This window comes from Heterodontus francisci, chromosome 18 (assembly GCF_036365525.1).
Source record: "Heterodontus francisci isolate sHetFra1 chromosome 18, sHetFra1.hap1, whole genome shotgun sequence".
NCBI lineage: Eukaryota > Metazoa > Chordata > Chondrichthyes > Heterodontiformes > Heterodontidae > Heterodontus > Heterodontus francisci.
In genome coordinates this window covers 29,516,660-29,536,672 of record NC_090388.1, presented here as the reverse complement: position 1 = coordinate 29,536,672, position 20,013 = coordinate 29,516,660, and the positions used below count along the sequence as shown (strand labels likewise).

The following is a 20,013-nucleotide window of genomic DNA, read 5'->3' as shown; positions in this document are numbered from 1 at the left end:
TGCTTTATTTTTGATTAATTTCTAGTTAATGGTAACGACAACTACAAGGTAAAAAAATTTGGCAGTGGCTTTAACACTACCAGCAAGTTATCCCACTGAAGGATTAACTCAATAGAATTATGGACTCATCTCTTTTTCTTCTTTCAAATATTGGCCAAGTTTACTAAAGTTGTCTAATTGAAGAGTATTTTTAAATTGCATTTATTTAAATGCAATTACTTCAATAACCTTCAGTTATTACAACCCAGTCCCTCCCTACTTATCCATTTCTCTGAACTTCTTGCTCTCCCTTTATTGGAAGCAGTTATAAGTTTCTTTTTTCTGGTGCGACTGAATTTCAATTATAATTTACCAGCTTTGAATATTTTATTAAGAATACTACTGAACACGTTACAGTTAATTTCATTATTTTCTAAATCAGTTCATAATGATTTTAACAGATAAAGAAAAGTCATAAAGCTTTGTAGCTCTGATAAAATGAAAAATTGTATGGATCCCATCCCTTCATCAGAGTCTCCTTTGTGGTCCTGTGGCCACAAAGCATCCTCCCACTCCTACAAATCTATTAAGATAAATGGGAATGGGGTTAAGGGATTGGGCTCTGTAAATTGGAAGCCACCACTCCAGGGGCCCTGACCAGGATTTGGAATACAGTCAATACAATGGTGAAAGTGGGACCCATCTGCCAATCCAGTTCACGTTCAAGGCTTAGACACCTGAAGATGAAGGTGCAAAAAAGATTTGAAGGGGATTGTAAGGGGGCTGATTGGCATACCCAGATTCCTTTTTTTGGAGGAGGGGAGGAAGACATCAGTTATTACTGTTTTTTCTAAGTGCTAGGGTTGGGGTCGTATGGATTTTTTAGGCCATGTTCTATATTTTTTCATACTTGTGCCTGGATGACCTTTAGGAATAGGAAAACCACTAGTTTACCCTCCCTAACCAGTGCAAGAAACTTAAATGAACCTGACCCCAGAATATCAGCTGGGATATGTGCTCATAGAGAGTGGCAAGTGCAAAATACACCCCACCACCAATCTGGTGGAATACTCGTACTTTCAGAAAATGTAGGTCCTGCTGTTGTTACTATGTCATTTATTTGCACATTTGGATCAATATTCACCAGGGAAATTGAAAAACTGTTTGAAATTTATTTTTATTTTGATTATTCATTTATTTTACAGTTCCGGATAGTGCACCAGAAAATATCACATATATATTTCTCTCTCCTTTGGATGTTGAAATATCCTTTCTTCCACCAGCAACTCCCAATGGAATTATCCAGTTCTATACACTTTACCTTACAAATCAAAATAATAGTGAGGAGCTCATTACAAATAGTACAAATTTGACCATCACTATAACAGGTAAGTTAACGTAAAATCATAGAAATTTGTTACTTTTCTTTTTATTAGAGATTTTTATGTGAATTGAGGTATTTGGTTTGTTTTTATGTTTTCAAAGAATTATACATTAATTCACTTCATCACACAGGCCCAGATGTAATAGTGAACCAATTAGGTGAAGCTCTGTCGTAACTGCATTTAAAGGGGAAAGTGATCTTTTCAAGGAACACCTTCTTGAAAAATGGTTCAGGAGATATTTTTCTGGTCATACACTGAAAGAAGCTGTCATGATACAAGTTTTTCAAGCTGGCAAGACAAATGCTTTTCTGATTTGCCAGAAAACTGTTTTTATTTTGCAAGCATTGGCTCAAATTTTCCCCTTTAAATGCATTCTGGCTTAGGGTTTTATAATGATTTACATCATCACATTGGGTCTTGGAAACGAACGAATTAAAGGTTTGTTAAAGATTTTATCATTTAAATGGTGCTCTTTTAATTACCTCTCAACCTGCTTACAAAAATGTTAAATTTTGTTCATTACGTAGAGCATCTCTCAGTAATGTGAACGCTCCGACAATGAGAAACCTGCAACATAAATCTTGGAAAGCAGTATCTTCAGAAAAATAAATAAGTGGGGTAATTTTAATCTAAGTTGCCCAGCAGGAAACTGACTGGAAGAGATTGGCTGCCCGGTTTACACCCCTCTTGATTTTACTTTCTATGCAGCACAGTTGGCTGATTCAATCCCGTTAGTTGGGCGGATTAGGTTAAAATGATCGTCAGGTTCACTGAAACCACAGCTTTCCAATTCATGTTGGTATAAACAAACCTAACTAGCCTATTTTGTTCCTCACTACACCACCCCACAAAAAACAAAGCAATAAAATATTCTGTGGTATAAGACTATTCTGTTCTTCCGAAACAAGTCAGTTGTATGATAGAAAATGGTGAGTTGCTCCTGTAAGAACTGTATGAGGGAAAATTAGGTAAAAATTAAAAAAAAAGGTTAATGAAAACTCCCCATTCATAAATCAAACTTCATTGTGGTGCACGAGTTATGCTGCCAGACCTTAACTGATGGTTTACTTTTGAATAATTCAGAGATCGCTGTCATTTGCTATGTCTACAAATCATGATACAATTCATCGTAAAACTAATCAATAAATTTGGTACCAGGTTTTAAATTATAAGTCGCTCTGAGGTTTGGTCTATTACATCATGAAAATAACACATCTTCTTCCATAACTATTTTATGTATATTTAATCCACACGAAAATTTGTACAGATTAGCTTGTGAAGTATTATTTTGTGAAACAGTGTTAAAATTAAATGGTTTTTGTTTGCAAAATTTGTTTTTTCATTGCAAGACTTCAGTCACTTGCAACATAAGTTATAGGTGAACCAATAAAATTGGGAGATATAAAAACAGAAAATGCTGGAAATACTCAGCAGGTCCGGAAGCCTTGTGAAGGGAGAAACAGGAGCCAGAATTTAATGGTGAGGCTATGGCCCCGCCCTACCACTAGAAAACTGGGGTGAGCCCACCTCCGCTGGGCCTGGAAGCCATGCTGTTGTTTTGTGTGGCTCAGGCCCTTAATTGGCTTCAGTCATGGCTTCTGCTCCTCTGAGGCTGGATGACCCGTCTTCATCCAAGAGCTGCCAGCCAATTGGAGGGCTGGCAGCTCTTCAGTTCCATCAGGAACGGTGGCCACTGCTGGGACTGCACCTAGTGAGAAGAGGACGATGAAAGCTGGCCTCCAAAAAGGTAAGTGGGGGCGGGCCTCACTGGGGACAATCAGCTAGGGCCCAGTGAGGGAGAGGGGTCAGAGTCTAAGGCAGGGGGGATTTTGGGGTAGGGGTGGTGGCTCATGCTGCTGGAGGTATTACTTGGTGGCCTCCTTGGGTGCTGAGGTGCCTGTCTGCTGCTGTTAAAATACTCTGTTAGAGCTTGATTATGAATTCACTAGAAATACCAAATAAAGGAAATCATTGCAAACACATTTACTATATGGCTACACATAGAAATCAGAAGAATGCTCACCCCCATATCCAGTCTAAGTAGTAAAGTTTAAAACAGCTGTTCCCTTACTTTTCCCAGCAGCACTGGTGTTAGTACATGTAACAAGTCTATGCACTCAGATCTTATCCCTCTGATCATAACATATATTGCAGCTAAATTTTATTGTAATCTAAATATATTTTGTGACATTATAGAACTTTATGTAATAAATATTCTTGCTAAGTATGTACAAGATTTCTAAATAAAATATTTTCTGTATTCACATTTTACAGGTTTAAAAGCTAATGAAAAATACTCCTTAAAAATATCTGCAAGTACTAGCAAGGGTGAAGGAATTCAAAGCCAACCACTGTATATTTTAAGTGGAGAAGGTGGTAAGAATAATTGAAAAACTGTCAAATTTTACTGTTCAACTATAGCAATAAAGTATATAGAACCTGCGCGTTAAGGGACAGTTTTATCATTTTGAAACATTCATTTTTGGACAGAAATATGTTTATTTGTTTAGAATAATGGTACCACTGACCACCTCCAGGCGCGTATCCATTGTCTCTCGAGATAAGGAGGCCCAAAAGAAAGAAAATTTTTAAACCATATTATCTTTTGGGTTGCGCTTTTAATCATAAGGATAAAAAGTACTGTTCGTACAACTGAATCCTTCACTTATATCATTTTGGATGCAGCTTTTGAAATCTGGCCGCAAATTCGGCTCTGTAGTACCCACAGTTGCAGTGCTACAGTGCTATTTTGGAGCCAGAATGGCATCTGCACTGCACACACACTCATCTGGCCTGACCCATGCTGGACGTCATTTTGGGGAGGTTAGTAGCAGAAGCCTTTGCTGAAGGTATGCAGAATAGGCAGATGTCACGATGATTTGACACCAGAATTGCCATTTCCGATCTTGTGGCTCTAGCTAATGCTCTCTCTCTGAACATCTCATAGCTGAACATGCATTTGGAAGCAGGAAGGATCCCCTCACTAGCACTATTTAAAGGGATTATCGACCATGCTCAGATTGATTTTTACTGTCTGTGTTTGTCGAAGTGCTTGGTAGTTTGCAGAGTTGTCCAAAGTTGGTGAAGACGGTAGATAGTGGTGCTTCATATGGAGAAGGCCTTGGTTTTGACTTCAAGGGTTCTGGTCAGTAATATGTGCACTGTAGTTACCATTCCTCTTGGAGCACCATGAGAGAGAGGTAGAACAGATGAGCCAGTACAGGAAAGGACAAGCTGCTCACAGAGGGAGGAGGTGGATGAGGGATCTCAGTAGGAGACCTTATCCACTCAGGGTCATCCGGGAGCATTTCTTTTACCTCAACCTAAGCCAGGATGAGTGTGTGTGGAGGAAATTACAGACCAGTTAGCCTGACATCTGTGGTGGGGAAGTTGCTGGAGTCTATAATCAAGGATAGGGTGACTGAACACCTAGAAAAATTTCAGTTAATCAGGGACAACCAGCATAGATTCATAACGGGAAGGTTATGCCTGACAAATCTCATTGAATTTTTTGAAGAGGTGACGAAGGTAGTGGACAGGGGAATGTCTATGGATGTTATTTATATGGACTTCCAGAAGGCATTTGATAAAGTCCCATAGAAGAGACTGTTAAGGTAGAAGCCCATGGAGTTGTGGGAAAATTATTGATATGGTTAGGAAGTTGGTTGAGTGGTAGGCGACAGAGAGTGGGGATAATGATTGGTACTCTGATTGGCAGGATGTGACTAGTAGTGTCCCACAGGGATCTGTGTTGGGGCCTCAATTATTCACATTATTCATTAATGACTTGGATGATGGCATAGTAAGTCATATATCCAAATTTGTCGATGATACAAAGTTGGGTGGCATTGTAGACAGTCTAGATGATAGCATAAGATTGCAAGGAGATATTGACAGACTAGGTGAATGGGCAAAACTGTGGCAGATGGATTTCAATGCGGGCAAATGTGAGGTTATCCATTTTGGACCAAAAAAGGATAGAGCAGGGTACTTTCTAAATGGGAAGAGGTGAAGTACAGTGGATGTCCAAAGAGACTTATGGGTTCAGGTGCATAGATCTCTAAAATGCCACGAGCAAGTGCAGAAAATAATCAAAAAGGCTAATGGAATGCTAGCCTTTATATCTAGAGGATTGGAGTATAAAGACATAGAGGTTATGCTGCAGCTGTACAAAACCCTGGTTAGACCCCACTTGGAGTACTGTGAGCAATTCCAGGCACCACACCTCAGGAAGGATATATTGGCCTTGGAGGGAGTGCAACGTAGGTTTACAAGAATGATACCTGGACTACAGGGATTAAGTTCGGAGGAGAGATTACACAAATTAGGCCTGTTTTCACTAGAATTTAGATGGTTAAGTGGTGATCTGATCGAAGTCTTCAAGATATTAACAGGAAAAAACAGGCTAGATAAGGATAAACTATTTCCACTGGTTGGAGATTCTCAAACTAGGGGGGCATAGTCTAAAAATTAGGGCCAGACCGTTAGGAAGCACTTCTTCATGCAAAGGGTGGTAGAGGTTTGGAACTCTCTCCCACAAACAGCAGTTGAAGCTAGAACAGTTGTCAATTTTAAATCTGAGATAGATAGGTTTTTGTTAAGCAAAGATATTACGGGATATGGGCCAAAGGCAGGTATATGGAGTTAGGCCACGGATCGCCATGATCTCATTGAATGGCGGGACAGGCTCAATGGGCTGAATGGCCTACTCCTGTTCCAATGTTCCTATGTAAGTTTTACAAAGGAGCTGCTCACAGAATTCAGGCACCCCTTGCAGGCAGGCCTGCATCCTTAAAGCAGAGCAAGGATGGCACTGCCAGTAGCTATGATGGTAACCGTGGTCCTGAATTCCTTTGCGTAGGGATCCTTCCAGGCTAGACCAGGTGACATTTGTAACATTTCCCAGTTTTCCCTCCACTGCTGCAAAAGAGAGGTGACTAATGCTCTTTTATGCCAGGAAAAGGGTTTTCATGTCTTCTATCTGACCAAAGAGAAGCAGGCAAAGCGTGCACCTGACTTTACCAGAATAGCGGGCTTCCTTATGGTGCAGGATGCTATCGACTGCACACACATAGCTTTGTGAACACCACATCTAACTGCTGAGATGCATTGCAACTGTGAAGCATACCTCTCCTTGAATATGCAGTCAGTATACAACCATCCTCAGCACATCATGCCAGTAAATGCCTGCTATTCTGGCTGAAGTCTTGATGCATTTATTCTATGTCAGTCTGCTGTTTCTTCAGTAATTAAGCCACCATATCAAACTTGAGGATCCTGTAGCAAAGGCTATCCTTTTAACACCTGGCTCATGACTCCACTGCGCAACCCAACCACAAGTGGCCAACATATGTATAATGAGAGTCATGCTGCCACAAGAACCATCATAGAGCAAACTTGAATATTGCTGAAAACAGAGACATTTTGTGAAAGCTTTTCGTCTTGCACTCATCAGGACAATTCGCAAGAATACCAATGGAAGGGAAGCAACAAATTTATACTGTATGAGAAGAGAGTGCTGGTTGGTTGGCAAGTGAACTCTGATTAGTAGAGGTGTTGCCATGGAGAATGCACCAGTTTATGGTGACTGACAGTTAACTGCCAAGCTTTGTTTGAAATTTAAACTAGACAGCTTGACTCTGATTGGTCAAGGCATTGCCTTGAGGAATGAACCAGCGAATGGCTGTCACTTATTTTGTTTAGCTGAAACAGGCACAATGTGTGTACATGTTCTTTCTGTCTGCAAAGAACAGGGCCCTGTGTATTAATATATGTAACTTCCAGTACAAGCAAATGCACCACACTGCGAGCCCTCCTGATAATCTTAAATTGGTTGTCAGTGTAATTCTTAGCACACTGAGGATTATTTAGCAAATTTTGTCCAATTGCGGAATCACATCTAATGTTGGACAAGTTTTGCAAGCACTGGCTGGTTGATACGACCCGTACCTTGCCCGTTGTGAACAGCGGAAGGGACATGTTGTTTGATATGATCCACCAGTCTTTGGGACGTACGGTCTATATGCCTAGCATCACACTGGCATTGAAATTCATATATCACATGACTCATTTGTGTGATAGGCAGAACGTCTTTTTGGCTTGACGGCAGCATCCTGTTAGTGGCGAACACCACATATGGTGCCACTGCATAGTAGCAGGGCGAAACAGCTAGCTTCACCTGTTGCTCAAATTTTTGGGATACATTACCCTTCCAGGGTAATCTCAGGTAGACTGGTCACTTTCCAGGGCCATAAATGGCGGCCTTAGGCCCCTTCATAAGTTTGTGCGATATACAGCGAGAAATGATCTGATCAGGGTAGCCATTGTCATGCAGGATGCCTCTGATTCACCCTATTTCAGCATCAAGCTTGCATGGTGAGCAAATGGCTTGGGCCCTATTTACAAGGTTGCCGATAAGGCCAAGCTTATAGCGCATGAAACTGTAAATAATCCTCAGTGCGATAAGAACTGCACTGACAACAAATTTAAGATTGCCAGTAGGGTTCGCAGTCTGGTGCATTTGCGCGTTCTGGAAGCTACATATATTAATACACAGGGTCCTGTTCTTTTCAGACAGAAAGAACATGTACACACATTGTGCCTATTTCAGCTAAACAAAATAAGTGACAGTCATTCGCTGGTTCATTTCTCAGGGCAACTCTTTGACCAATCAGAGTCAAGCTGCCTGGTTTAAATTTCAAACAAAGCTTGGCAGTTAACCATGGTGCATTCTCCATGGCAATGCCTCCACCAATCAGAGTCCACATGCCAACCAAGCAGCACTCTCTTCTCATACAGTATAAATTTGTTGCTTCCCTGACATTGGTATTCTTCCGTATTGTCCTGATGAGTGCAAGACGAAAAGCTTCAACAAAATGTCTCTGTTTTCAGAAATACTCAAGTTCTGTACTACCAAACGACTATAGAGCAGATTATTGGGCTGCACAAGCAATGGTTCCACTGCTTGAACCGTTCTGGTGGAGCACTGCTGTATTTGCTGGTGCTTGTGTCCTGACTTGTCATAGTCTGCTGTGTCCTGCATAACCTCGCCATCATGAGGGCACAGAACATGTCACCAGGGTTACGGCAAACAGCTGAGGAGCAGGAGGACGGAAGGAGGAACCGACACACAGCCCCTTTCTAGCTGGGCTGTCTGTGATAGCCTTATTTCACGAAAGAGCACAACCTGAAATCTGCATTCTACAAGAGTCACATAACTTACCATCCCTCTGTCACTGACCATCACAGCCTTCTCCTGGCCACAATGCCAAAATAAAAGACTCATCAAAACAACCATTCCAAGCAAACTTTACCAAACAAACCATTCAATATTCAGTACAAAAGTCAACTAATCACCCTTGTGCATTCCTTTAGTGCCTGTCTTGTGGGTGTTTGTTGCCTGTCCTAGTGCTTCTACACAGTGCTACTTCAGTGGCTTCAGCATGGCTAGCAGAAAGCTGCTGACTTTCAATGGGGAAGACTGCAGATGGCTCAGCAGGCCTAGAAGGGCCGGTTTCGGAATGCATCACCTCGGCATGGGAGGCAGCAGTCTGGGCTGTCTGGTTGACAGGCAACAGCAAGGGCACTGGTGAAGTGGTAGCAATGGGAGAAGGAATGCTGTCATCCTGAGAGAGGACAGCAGGTTTGTGCACCATGGAGCCATTACCACTGCCCTGGAGCAACACCTCAGCAATACTAATAGCCTGTTGGAGGACAGATTTCTGGATTTCTGTGAAGCCCAGCAAACCCCTTTGAGCACTGGTATCCACAACCATGATGCTGCAGTCTGAGCCTGCATGGCAGCAAACTGTGCTTGCATAGCAACGCGCTGAGATTTCATGACCTCAGCCTGAGCTTCCACTGCAGCAATCAGATGTTGGGTGGCTTCTGTTTGTGTTGCAGTGGAAGCTGACACATTGGCCACCAGATGCTGCATAATGGTTGAGTGTGCAAGTACTGTCATGAATTTGGCTGAAACTTCCACACTGGAAAGGATGGACTGCAAGCTCTGCGCAAAGCCCAAGTTTGAGCCGGACCCTTCCATGTTCCTTGATAGTGACAGCAGGCTTTCTGGTAATGCACCAAGCATTTCATTGTGCATGCCCATCAGCATTTTTCAGTATGCTGCCCCGTTGAAGTCCAAGTCAACCTGCAGCAGAACTCTTGTGCGACCTTGCTGTCCAGAGAGCTGGCACCTGTGCTATCCTGTCCCCTGCCCTGGCCTTGGGCCATTTGTGCCCAGAAGTTCAACATATGTTGTTCCTGTCTCTATGCTACCCTGTAAATTCCGTGCACTACCAGTATCTGGGCTGGTGGTTGGGAGTGAGAGATCGAATGGCAGTGTTTCTGCATCATCAGTATCCTGCTCTTCTTGCACTTCACGCTCCTGCACCAGTGCTCGACCAGGTGACAGCTTATGGGTATCTGATAGGAGAGAGGCACATGTGTGGGCTTATGGTGAGAGAAGAGAGTGGGGGAAGCAAAAGGTGCATTCTTACACCATCTGCATCTTGTCCATCAGAAGGCATAGTGGGATGAGGGGGGAAAGTGGGACATGAGACAGTGAATTAGGTCATATTCTATGGGTTCAGCCCTGCTGCTGATCGTGGCCTTAGTCACCACTCCAATGATGACCAGCACCATCTCCTCTATGGGAGAGAGGGCTTGCAGCTGTGCCTGACACTCACCCGTTAGGTGCTGTTGCCAACAGTTATGGGCCACCTTGACCTGCAAGAGAGAGAGAACTGTGTCAATGAGTGTGTTGCAATGTGTTTGAGTGATGTGCCTGCCATAGTTGAATAGCTGGCAGTGTTTGCAAGCTAAGAGATGTGAATGTGAGGCTTGCAGAAGTGTGAAGAATGTGAGGGTGAGGTGAGGCTATAAATGAGTTTTGCTTGGTTGAAAATGTTGGCAGGTGAGTAATGGGTTGTAATGAATGGAGCAGTGTGTGAGGCTAGTGGTTCATTTGTATGGATGTGGCATTTGAAGATGCATTCACTGATCTTGACCATTCATGTGAGATCATTAAACTTCTTCCTGCACGGCATCCAGATCCTTGGGGCTGGAACACTTGCATTGACAGCGTTGGCTATCTGCTCCTACTGCCTTCGCTGGAGGGCCTCCTAGTCCCCTGTGGGAAGAGAATCGCTCTCTCTCCTGTCTACCTCCTGCACCAAGGCCTCCGGTGCTGCATCAGAGAACTTTGGAGCACAATCTCTGCCCTGTTGTGCAATTTTTACTGTTCTTTCTGCTTCCACAAACGCTTTCAGCATCTACTGCAGCCAGAATGCATCTCCCCTTTAAGAGTGCAAGCTGGCTTTAGGTAATACAGGCTAGCTTTACGTGGTGCTAGCCTTGCATGAACTTGGGCCCCTTTCTGAGGTGTGCAACCACGCAGCAGTGCATTTAGTGCTGGACTGCAAGCTACCATCATCTAAATGAAGAGACAGCACAAAGTTTACTTGCTGACTGCATTGCAACAAACGTGCTTTGGAATCCCCGCACCCATTATCAGGCCTTATCCAATTTTTCCCCGAGTGTTTTGAAATTGGTAAAAATCCATTCCAATGAACAGTACAGCCAACAAATTCTTCTTGAACTGTGAGAAACTGGAACAAATGAAATAGCTGCAAGGTGCTCATTTTCATCTGATTTGCACAGCACCAGTTGCAGGGTAGCTGTTGACTGGTTTCGGTTTGAGATTACACATCCAGAATGCAATACTTGGCAACACATGTGATATGGTTATTTGGTTAAATAAAGATGTAGTAGTGATCCGTATGTGCATAGCAACTTTCTCTTCAGGGCTGGAATGGATTCTGTGTCAGAAAATGAAGTATGTGGAATGTAAAAATCATAGGCTTAGTATAAAAGTAAGGGAGATATTGGAGAGTTTGTGGCTTAAATAAGAGTACTGGTATTTTTGGAGATAGACTCTAGGTGAGATCCATTTCTCTTGGGTTTCTGCCCCATAAAGGCAGCACTGTAGTTTCCATTGCAACCTGGGATCTTTCAGATGTGTATCAATGCTACAAGGAGATGTATTAAAATGAAGAGGAAGTTATTAGAAAAGAAAAGTAGCCTGTTTTGCACTGCTGTCATTAAGCAATTTCACCCCCTAGGGGTTCTACAGGGGTATTTTCATTGCCTTGATAGATCAGGAGGGGCTTTGAAATATGGTTCAGAGCATGTATGCAGCATAGTTTCTTATATCCAGCGGCTCGGTGGTAGGTACCAGTGGTTCAGTTACAGCACTCTTGTCTTTGAGTCAAAAGATTGCGGGTTTCCATTCCAGAGGCTTGATTACATAACCCAGTGCAAAAGTTAAGCCTTCAATTACATGGTTAATATTGTGTAGTAACAAAATATGCAGTTATTTGAAATGATTTTCAAAGAAGGTTAGCTAACATTAATAAAAACAGAAAGTGCTGGAAATACTCAACAGGTCTGGCAGCATCTGTGGAGAGAAAAACAGAGTTGACGTTTCGAGTCGGATCGAAACGTCAACTCTGTTTTTCTCTCCACAGTTGCTGCCAGACCTGTTGAGTATTTCTAGCACTTCCTATTTTTATTTCATATTTACAACATCTGCAGTAGTTTGCTTTTATTTTAGCTAACATTAATGTTTATTCAATTAATATGGTATACATAGCTCACTTAGTCTAAATCCTTGATATGGCACATATTTTGTTTTGTGGTAAAAAAGAAAGGCTTGCATTTATATAGTACCTTTCACAAGAAGCAGATATCCCAAAGCACTTCACAGGTAATGAAGTACATTTGAAGAGCAGTCACTGTTGTAATGTGGGTATTATCATAACAGATGTTAAACTCCCCTGTATTATGTTGACAGAAACTAAATTATTTACTTAGTTTTATGATTTGACAGTACTCAATTTTTAATTTAAAATGGACAGAATTAAATCAAAAATGCAAATTGTTGATATTCCGTCCACATGGCATGAGTCGACATTCACATAGCGAACTCTCTTTTTACCCATAATCCATAGTTCCTGGCTCACCTCCACAATCACTCACATCAAAACAGTTGTCTTCTACCACTGTACATCTGTCATGGAAGCCTCCCTTGGAGCCAAATGGAGTGATTCTGTACTACACAGTCCATATTTGGTAAGATTTAGTAAATTGGTTGTTAACTTTAACAATAAATTATAATTCATTGTATACATGGCATTTTAAACTATTTATTGTACAATTAATATTATCAAATATATTTAGATTTTTCAAATGGATATTTACCCTGTGTTTCTTCCCATATACTGCTCACCCCCATACATCCTCCAGTAGAGGGACAAGGTAGTCAGAAGTGTAGAATAATTTACATCTGTTGTCAGTGCTGTACCATGATAAACTGTCTACAGGATGATTCAAGCAGGGCATGATGGATGTTATACATTTCCCTCAGATGGAGTATTTTGATATCGAGCGGCACTCTATTTAATGACTTGAATTGAGGACTCATTTCACTGAAGGAAGTTAGTTCGAGGTACTTATGACTCAAGTTCAATGTTCAGGTTTAGAATCAAGACCACAATCTCTTTGAGCCACTGGGCGAGGTTGGTCCCAAAAATATGATGGGCGTGATCTCATTCAGGCACATGTTCGCTGGTGCCCTGTAGCACACCTTTACTATGAGCAAGGAATCCAGTAATATACACAGGCTGACTCCTAAAAGCCTTCTGACCAAAGGAGAAAGAACTCTAGCTATAAAATAATTCTGTGCCCCACTCCAACTTTGACTTCTCTGTCCGCAGCCTCCCACACTGTTCTAATGAAAATCAATGTAAACTGGAGGAACAGCACCTCATCTTTCATTTAGGCACTTTACAGCCTTCCAGACTCAACACCGAGTCAAATCATAACCTCTGCTCCCATATTTTCAGACTGCATATATGTTGATGATTCTGCTGTTCCCATTTACACCTCCTCGAGACACATCTTTTATTTCTTTACTTGACCCATTACCATCTCCTTTTACCTTTCACCATCATCCCTTTTGTCATTTAATCTCTCCTGCTTTCCACTCTATCACAGACTTTCTCTTTGGTTCTTCCCCCTGTTCCCCCTTTCACTACCTCTGTACTTGCTTAAAACCTGTTACATCTCTAAAGTTTTCAAGTTCTGATGAAAGGTCGTCGACCTGAAATGTTAACTCTGTTTCTCTCCCACAGATGCTGCCTGACCTACTGAGTATTCTCTGTTCTCATGATAACTAAACTCAGGTTGATATTGTGATAAAAGCAACTCAGCAGTGTTTAAATTTCACCACCCAGCTATAAGCCAATTAGGGGCATTTATGCTGCAACTTTAGTATTGTTGTAAAGTGTTTTCTGGGGTTGTGTGCCAAGCAAACTCTAGAGAGGAACAGTGTCAGTCCCTGAAGGAAGGCTTTTCGCTCCATTTGGGTTTGACAACACATAGTATATACGTGTGTTTTCAAACTTAGTTTAAAAGGCATTGGGTTGGGGGAACCTTTGGACTTGTGACACTTCTTAAACGTACCCTGGAATGATTTAGATGTTCAGAGAGAATGGATGCATCTATGTTCAATAAACATTTAAATTTTAATTAAAGTAAAGACAGAAAATGGTGGAAATACTAAGCAGATCTGGCAGTATCTGTGGTGAGAGAAACAGAGTTAACATTTCAGGCCATTGACCTTTAATCAGATGCTGCCAGACCTGTTGAGTATTTCCAGCATTTTCTGTCTTTTTTCAGATTTCAGCATCCACAGTATTTTGCTGTTATATTTAAATTTTAACCCTTGACAGTGACTGCCTACTCCCTGGGCAGTATAAACAATGTACTGCCTGGCATGGCCAATACTGTATGCTACTGATCTCCAACCTGTTATATATTTGATTCTTTATGCTGCCACCATATTAGAGTCTAGCCAGAGAGGTTCTTCGACTGCATTGTTTAAACATTAATCTTTATTGCATAGTAACTATATAAACTACACACTAGCCTGTGTGTCTCCTTTGAAAGCCACACTGTAACCATTCTCGAGTCTCGCCCACATGATCACTTACATCATCATGGTGGGTGGTAACCTTTACATTCTCTCAAGATTGACCCCTTGATGCCTTTATATTACATCTACTCCCAAGTCTTTATCCCAATATATATGTACATACATTCACTTTTTTATTTACATGCTACCCCATCTCCCCCCAAGTCTCTGACTTCATAGATTCATCCTGTCAGGAGGCTTCAAAACACTCCCTGATCTTGTCGTCAGATGTGGAAGATTGGTTGTCTTTCTCTGATCCCTTGTTTCTTGACTTGGATGGCCTTCATTGAGGTTTGTAGCGTTCAGTGCTTTCTAAACTTTTGATTCATCATCTGAGTCATTTAATTGTATGACTGATTGATGTCTTTGATGTAAAGGAATAAGATTCCTTCTATTTCTCTGAATAGAACCTTCTTGAGCTTGTGCTAGATAAGATCGCTGTTGATTCCCATCTTTCTGGAGAATTACCCCTTCTCTATTTTGGTCTCGTACCCATACCTTTTGCCCATCTGACAACTTTGGTAGGTTTCTTGTATGGTATCTTCTGTTATAATTATGGGCCTGTTTGTTTCGATACAACTTTTCTTTATCTTGTACTTTCTGATAATCCTTGCTTTGTAATCCTGGAAGTAATTTCTTGGCTAGAATTGGAAGTTGCGTTCAAAGTTTTCTTCCCATTACGAGTTCTGATGGTCCTAATCTACACAATAATGGAGTAGTTCTGTATGTCAGTATTGCAAATTGGAAATCTTGATTTTTCATCAACATAGTTTTAATGGTTCTGACTGCTCGCTCAGCTTCTCCATTTGATTGTGGATACTTAGGGGAGCTTGTTAGGTGAACAAATCCACATTCTCCCACAAAGTACATGAAGTAATCATTTGCAAATTGTGGTCATTATCAGATACTATCTGATCAGGTATACCATGTGTTGCAAAAACTTCTTGTAAAACTCTGATGACTGTTTCAGTTGTTATTGTGTACATCCACTTTGATCCATCTTGAGAAGTAATCAACTATAATTAGATAGGATCTTTCCTCAAAGAAGAATAAATCCATTGCCAACCGTTCCCACGGTCTAGTTGGGAATTAGGTCGAAAATAGTGGTTCTCTCTGATCTTGTCTGTGTACCTGACAAATTTGTTGGACTTGCTTCTTCCCAAGTTCTCTGTCCATGTAGCACTCCTGTAGGAACTTGCTGCATTTCTCTCGCTCTGGTTGTCTTTGAGTGGCATGGTGGGCTGTGCTGTGTTGTGCAGGTTCTCTCGGCATTGTGCAGGCTCTCTGGTGGAATCCAGACTCTCTGCAGTATTCAGGTCAGGTTGGGGGGCTCTCCCTCTGTCCTGGCTCCTGGATTCTTCTTGTTTTATCTTCTTCAACGTTCTTCATAAGATAAAGGCCAATACAAGCTCTTCTACTCAAGAGTGAGAACTCTTGATTGCTTTGGACATACAATGTTTCTAATATCTGCTTTCCCTTATATTGAAGCGTCGCTTGTAACGTCCCCTTTACTTCAAGTACAACACCTCCTGGGCAATGTAACTGAGTTTCTGTTGGTTGCAGAACGTGTGTGGAAAGTCACGGCTTTTTGTCTGACAGGACAGTCACGCTTGCTCCAGTGTCGAATTTGAAATTAGTGATATATCTGTTGACATATACGTCTGCTGACCAAAATGCTTGTTTTGGATCATTGATTTCGCATAGAAAATATTTCGATTGGTCTGCTGCAGGAGCATATGTAACTTCATTTACCTCTGTATTCTTAACTACTTTTCCTTTAGAGGTTGAGGTGGTCGAGATTTTGTTTCTGCACATCTTACTGAAATGCCCTATTTTTCTGCAATAAAAGCATTCTGCTCTCTTGGCGGGACATTGTTCATGCCTGTGAGAAGTTTTTGCACCACAGCGCTGGCAGGGTTTAAAGGAGTCTTTCGCTCTTCCCTCCTCCCCCCCCCCCCCACCTCGCCGCTCCCCCCCAGAGTGTGCCTTTTTTCCTGGTGCCTCTTGTTCAGCCCTCTGGTGAAGGAACTGAACAGTTGCAGGAGTTTACCTGAACCAAGGTCTTTTCTCATCTTGCAGGATTGGTCTATTATTGCTGCGTCAATTGAAGTAGGAATCACAGGTGTTTAAGACTTCATCGAATTTGGCTGTTGTTTTGTCAGTACGTTGTCTTGCTATTATATCATCAGCTACAGTACTTGCTCTGTTTCAGACTTGCTGTCCAATTTCAATGCAATTCTGTATCTGAGGAACCTTTTCCTCCATGGCACCCAGTTTTGAGTCTGATTGGATCCCTCGTGACTTTTGCAACTCTCTGCACTCCCAAATGTTGATCCATTTTAACATTTTTATAGCTTTTTTAGAGTGTTCCCTTTAAGGAACTTTTTTCGGGCTAGTTTGCTTTGATGGAGTGTAGCAGGTGCTTGACTGTGTTCCCTGTTTTTTTATAGGCTTCTAGTAGGAACTTCCCCTTTCTTTAGACAGTTCACCGAAATGTTTACACAGCTGCCTATTGGACTTGACAGAGCTGTTCGATAAGCAGTTCAAGGGTTTTCCCCTTTGCTTTTTTATCGAGCGTTTATTTATTTTGTTCAAGCTTGACCGCTTTAATGATTTTTTATCTTCAGCTTAGCTGTGTTAATTGAGACTCTGCTGTGTTCGGGGGTTTCCCATGCTTTTTTTCACTATTGGACTTTTTTTCAGTTTGTGTGCTTTTTGGGGTTTTCCCACGTTCAGCCTGAGTGAGGGATTGGGTTTTTCTCCTTTTTCTCTCACTCACACAGAGCCCTTTAGAAAATTAATTTTTTTAAGCTCTTCAAAGACATTTTTAAACCAGGATTTCTCGATCGTCAGTATAATGACACACCCGATCGCTTGCTTTTCAGCTATGCTTCCATTCTGTGGAGCTTTTCTCTTCCTTCTACGGTATGTAATTTGTTTCTTTTCTCTTCAGCTACTTGTTTTAAAGTTTTTTCTCTTCTGGCTGAAGGATGATTGTTGCTTGCAATTTTCTCTTCTGGGTATAGGACGTCGATCCCAGCGCCGTTCACCATGTTATATATTTGGTTCTTTATGCTGCCACCGTATAGGATCTGGCCTGAGAGGTTCTTAGACTGTATTGTTTAAACATTAATTTTTAGTGTATAGCAACTATATACATTTCACACTAGCCTGTGTGCCTCCTTCAAAAGCTGCGCGGTAAATGTCTCTCCCACATGATCTTTTACATCACGGTGGTGGGCGGTAATCTTTACATTCTCTCAAGATTGACCCTTTGATACCTTTATACTAAAAAACCTTTCATTATGCTATAAATGTATAAATACTTCTGGCATTATGTCCTTTCATAAGAAAAATTAGTCTCCTGGAAAACTGACTTTGTGGCATTCACTCTGACATTGCTCTATGAAGAAAGATGAAATTTTCATACAGCAATCACTACAATGATGAGGACCATTGTAAAAGGGTAAATCCTTTGATTCAAGGGAGCCTTTATAAGATTCAGAGGCATTGATCTATGTTTTTTAATCATAACAAATTAATTTTAATGAGTTACTCTTAGACTTATGAATGGGAAACCTTGGCCATTGTGTTTTAGATTATCCTGTGAGATACCCCTCAAGGTAATATGATCTTAAGGATGCATGCTTCCACGTGGCCATAAAATAGGGTGGTAGAAATATCTATTGTCCTGATAGGACAGAGTAAGCTTTGCTTTGACATAATACAAATGAAAAGCATGTGAATAGATTGGTGCAAGCCATAGTAAGAAGATAAAGGACTGGCAGTCAATAAAACAAAGCTCTGAATAAGCGAGTGAGGCAGTACAGTAATGTAGCAAAATGAAAGAAGAAAAAGAACACTGCCAGACAAAATGGAGTGAAAATGTTAAGTGAGTTAAATGAGTAACAAAGTGAAAATGTTTGAAAATAATCCAGAAGATAACTTAGCACATTGATCCATTCTATGTTTTGTACCTGATGCTAACAAAATCTAACTGTCAGCGATCAGATGTGGGACCCCTGCAAGAACTAACTAGTTTCACCTGCACTAGTGAAAGTTGTTTTCAGCAATACTTCAGAACTGCTCTGCTGAATAAGGTGGCCCGAGTTTTTATTCAACTAAGGCCAAATGCAAGATAACTGTAAAAGCAATTTAAAGAAACACTTTGTAAAGGGATCATTAGGTCATAGGAATAAACAAAGGCAACAAATAAGCTGGACATTGATCTGAAGAAAAATCGCAAAAGCAAGAAACAACAAAGTTAAATACAAAAGTAAAATGACATGATACTGTTGAGGAGGCCACAACGCGATTCTCAAAATTGTAGCCTTCTAATAATGCTAAGTATGTCCTTAGGAAAGTTAGGTTTGAGGTGCACACATCCCTAGTGACTTAATTGTTTGATTATTTAATCTATCATTGCTACATGGAAAATAATTTTGTTCAAAAATTAAACTTAAGCATCTGTCATCTAATTTTCATAGCCCTTACCCTACACAATATATATTTTTTAAACTATTTACTTAATATAAGAAATGCTCTGACATCAATTAATTTTTGGTAACATTTTCAAGAGGTCTGAGGTATGAGGAAAGACTGGATAAAGCTGAGCCTTTCATTCATGAAAGGAATTAATTGTGAGGTAATTTTATTGAATATTTGTAGATAAAATGGGAAAGCTAAATCCGTAAAATTACTTCAAATTAAATTGTGTGAATAGGGCAGAGGACAATATATTCCAACTGGTGGCAGGTAAATTTAGGATTGATATCTGAAAGTTGCTCGTCATAGAAAGTGTGACCAGTACATAGAATGGACTTATGGATAGAAGACTGGAGCGAAAAAAAAAAGAATTATTTAAGAAACAATTGGACTCTGCACTGAAGTGGAGGGGAACTGTAGGTTCTTCGTGCATGGATAAATTCAGAATAGCTCAATGGCCTGTAATTACACTGTGATGTTGTAATATGAAATAATAGATACTTTTATTACAGGAGTGCAACAACACAACTAATTTTAAATGAGACTGGAACATCTATACTGCTGAAACACTTGAACAATAATACTGAATACTATGCTTTTGTAACAGCAAATACTAGACTTGGTGATGGTGGAATGAAAAGTAATAACATCACATTTCAAACATCTGAGAGTAGTAAGTACCTACCTTGACTTGTGAAATTTATAAATAGTAGGTATTAAAATATTAGCATTATTGATGAGTCATTGTTACAGAGACATAGAAAATAATTTCCTGTTCTCATAGAAACAAAGAATTGTTTTTTATTCATTCCCAGGATTTGGGTATCGCTGGTAAGGCCAGCAGTTATTGTCCATCCCTAACTACAATTGAGAAGGTGCTAGTGAGCCACCTTCTTGAACCGCTGAAGTCCGTGTGGTGGCAATGCTCCCACAGTGCTTCTAGGTAAGGAGGCCCACCGACGATAAAGGAACAGCGATATATTTCCAAGTCAGGATGCTGTGTGACTTGGAGGCGATGATGTTTCCATGCAACTGCTGCCCTTGTTCTTCGAGGTGGTTTAAGTCATAGGTGTGGGAGGTATTGTTGAAGAGACCTTGGCGAGTTCTGCTTCTTTTGCCAGTTATCTTAAA

General features: G+C 40.9%; 1 protein-coding gene across 9 annotated transcripts in view; it reads left to right on the top strand.

Moving 5' to 3' along the window:
* Positions 1-20,013, top strand: part of ptprq (protein tyrosine phosphatase receptor type Q) — a 297,632-nt gene that overhangs the window by 164,648 nt on the left and 112,971 nt on the right. For all 9 annotated transcript variants that reach the window (XR_010976839.1, XM_068050461.1, XM_068050464.1 and 6 more), the window contains 4 exons: positions 1,185-1,367; positions 3,639-3,740; positions 12,374-12,494; positions 19,395-19,555. Coding sequence is in view for 8 of the 9 variants with exons in the window: in XM_068050461.1 (XP_067906562.1) it covers positions 1,185-1,367; positions 3,639-3,740; positions 12,374-12,494; positions 19,395-19,555 (567 nt within the window). In the remaining variant the exon portion in view is untranslated. The remainder of the gene's footprint in view (positions 1-1,184; positions 1,368-3,638; positions 3,741-12,373; positions 12,495-19,394; positions 19,556-20,013) is intronic.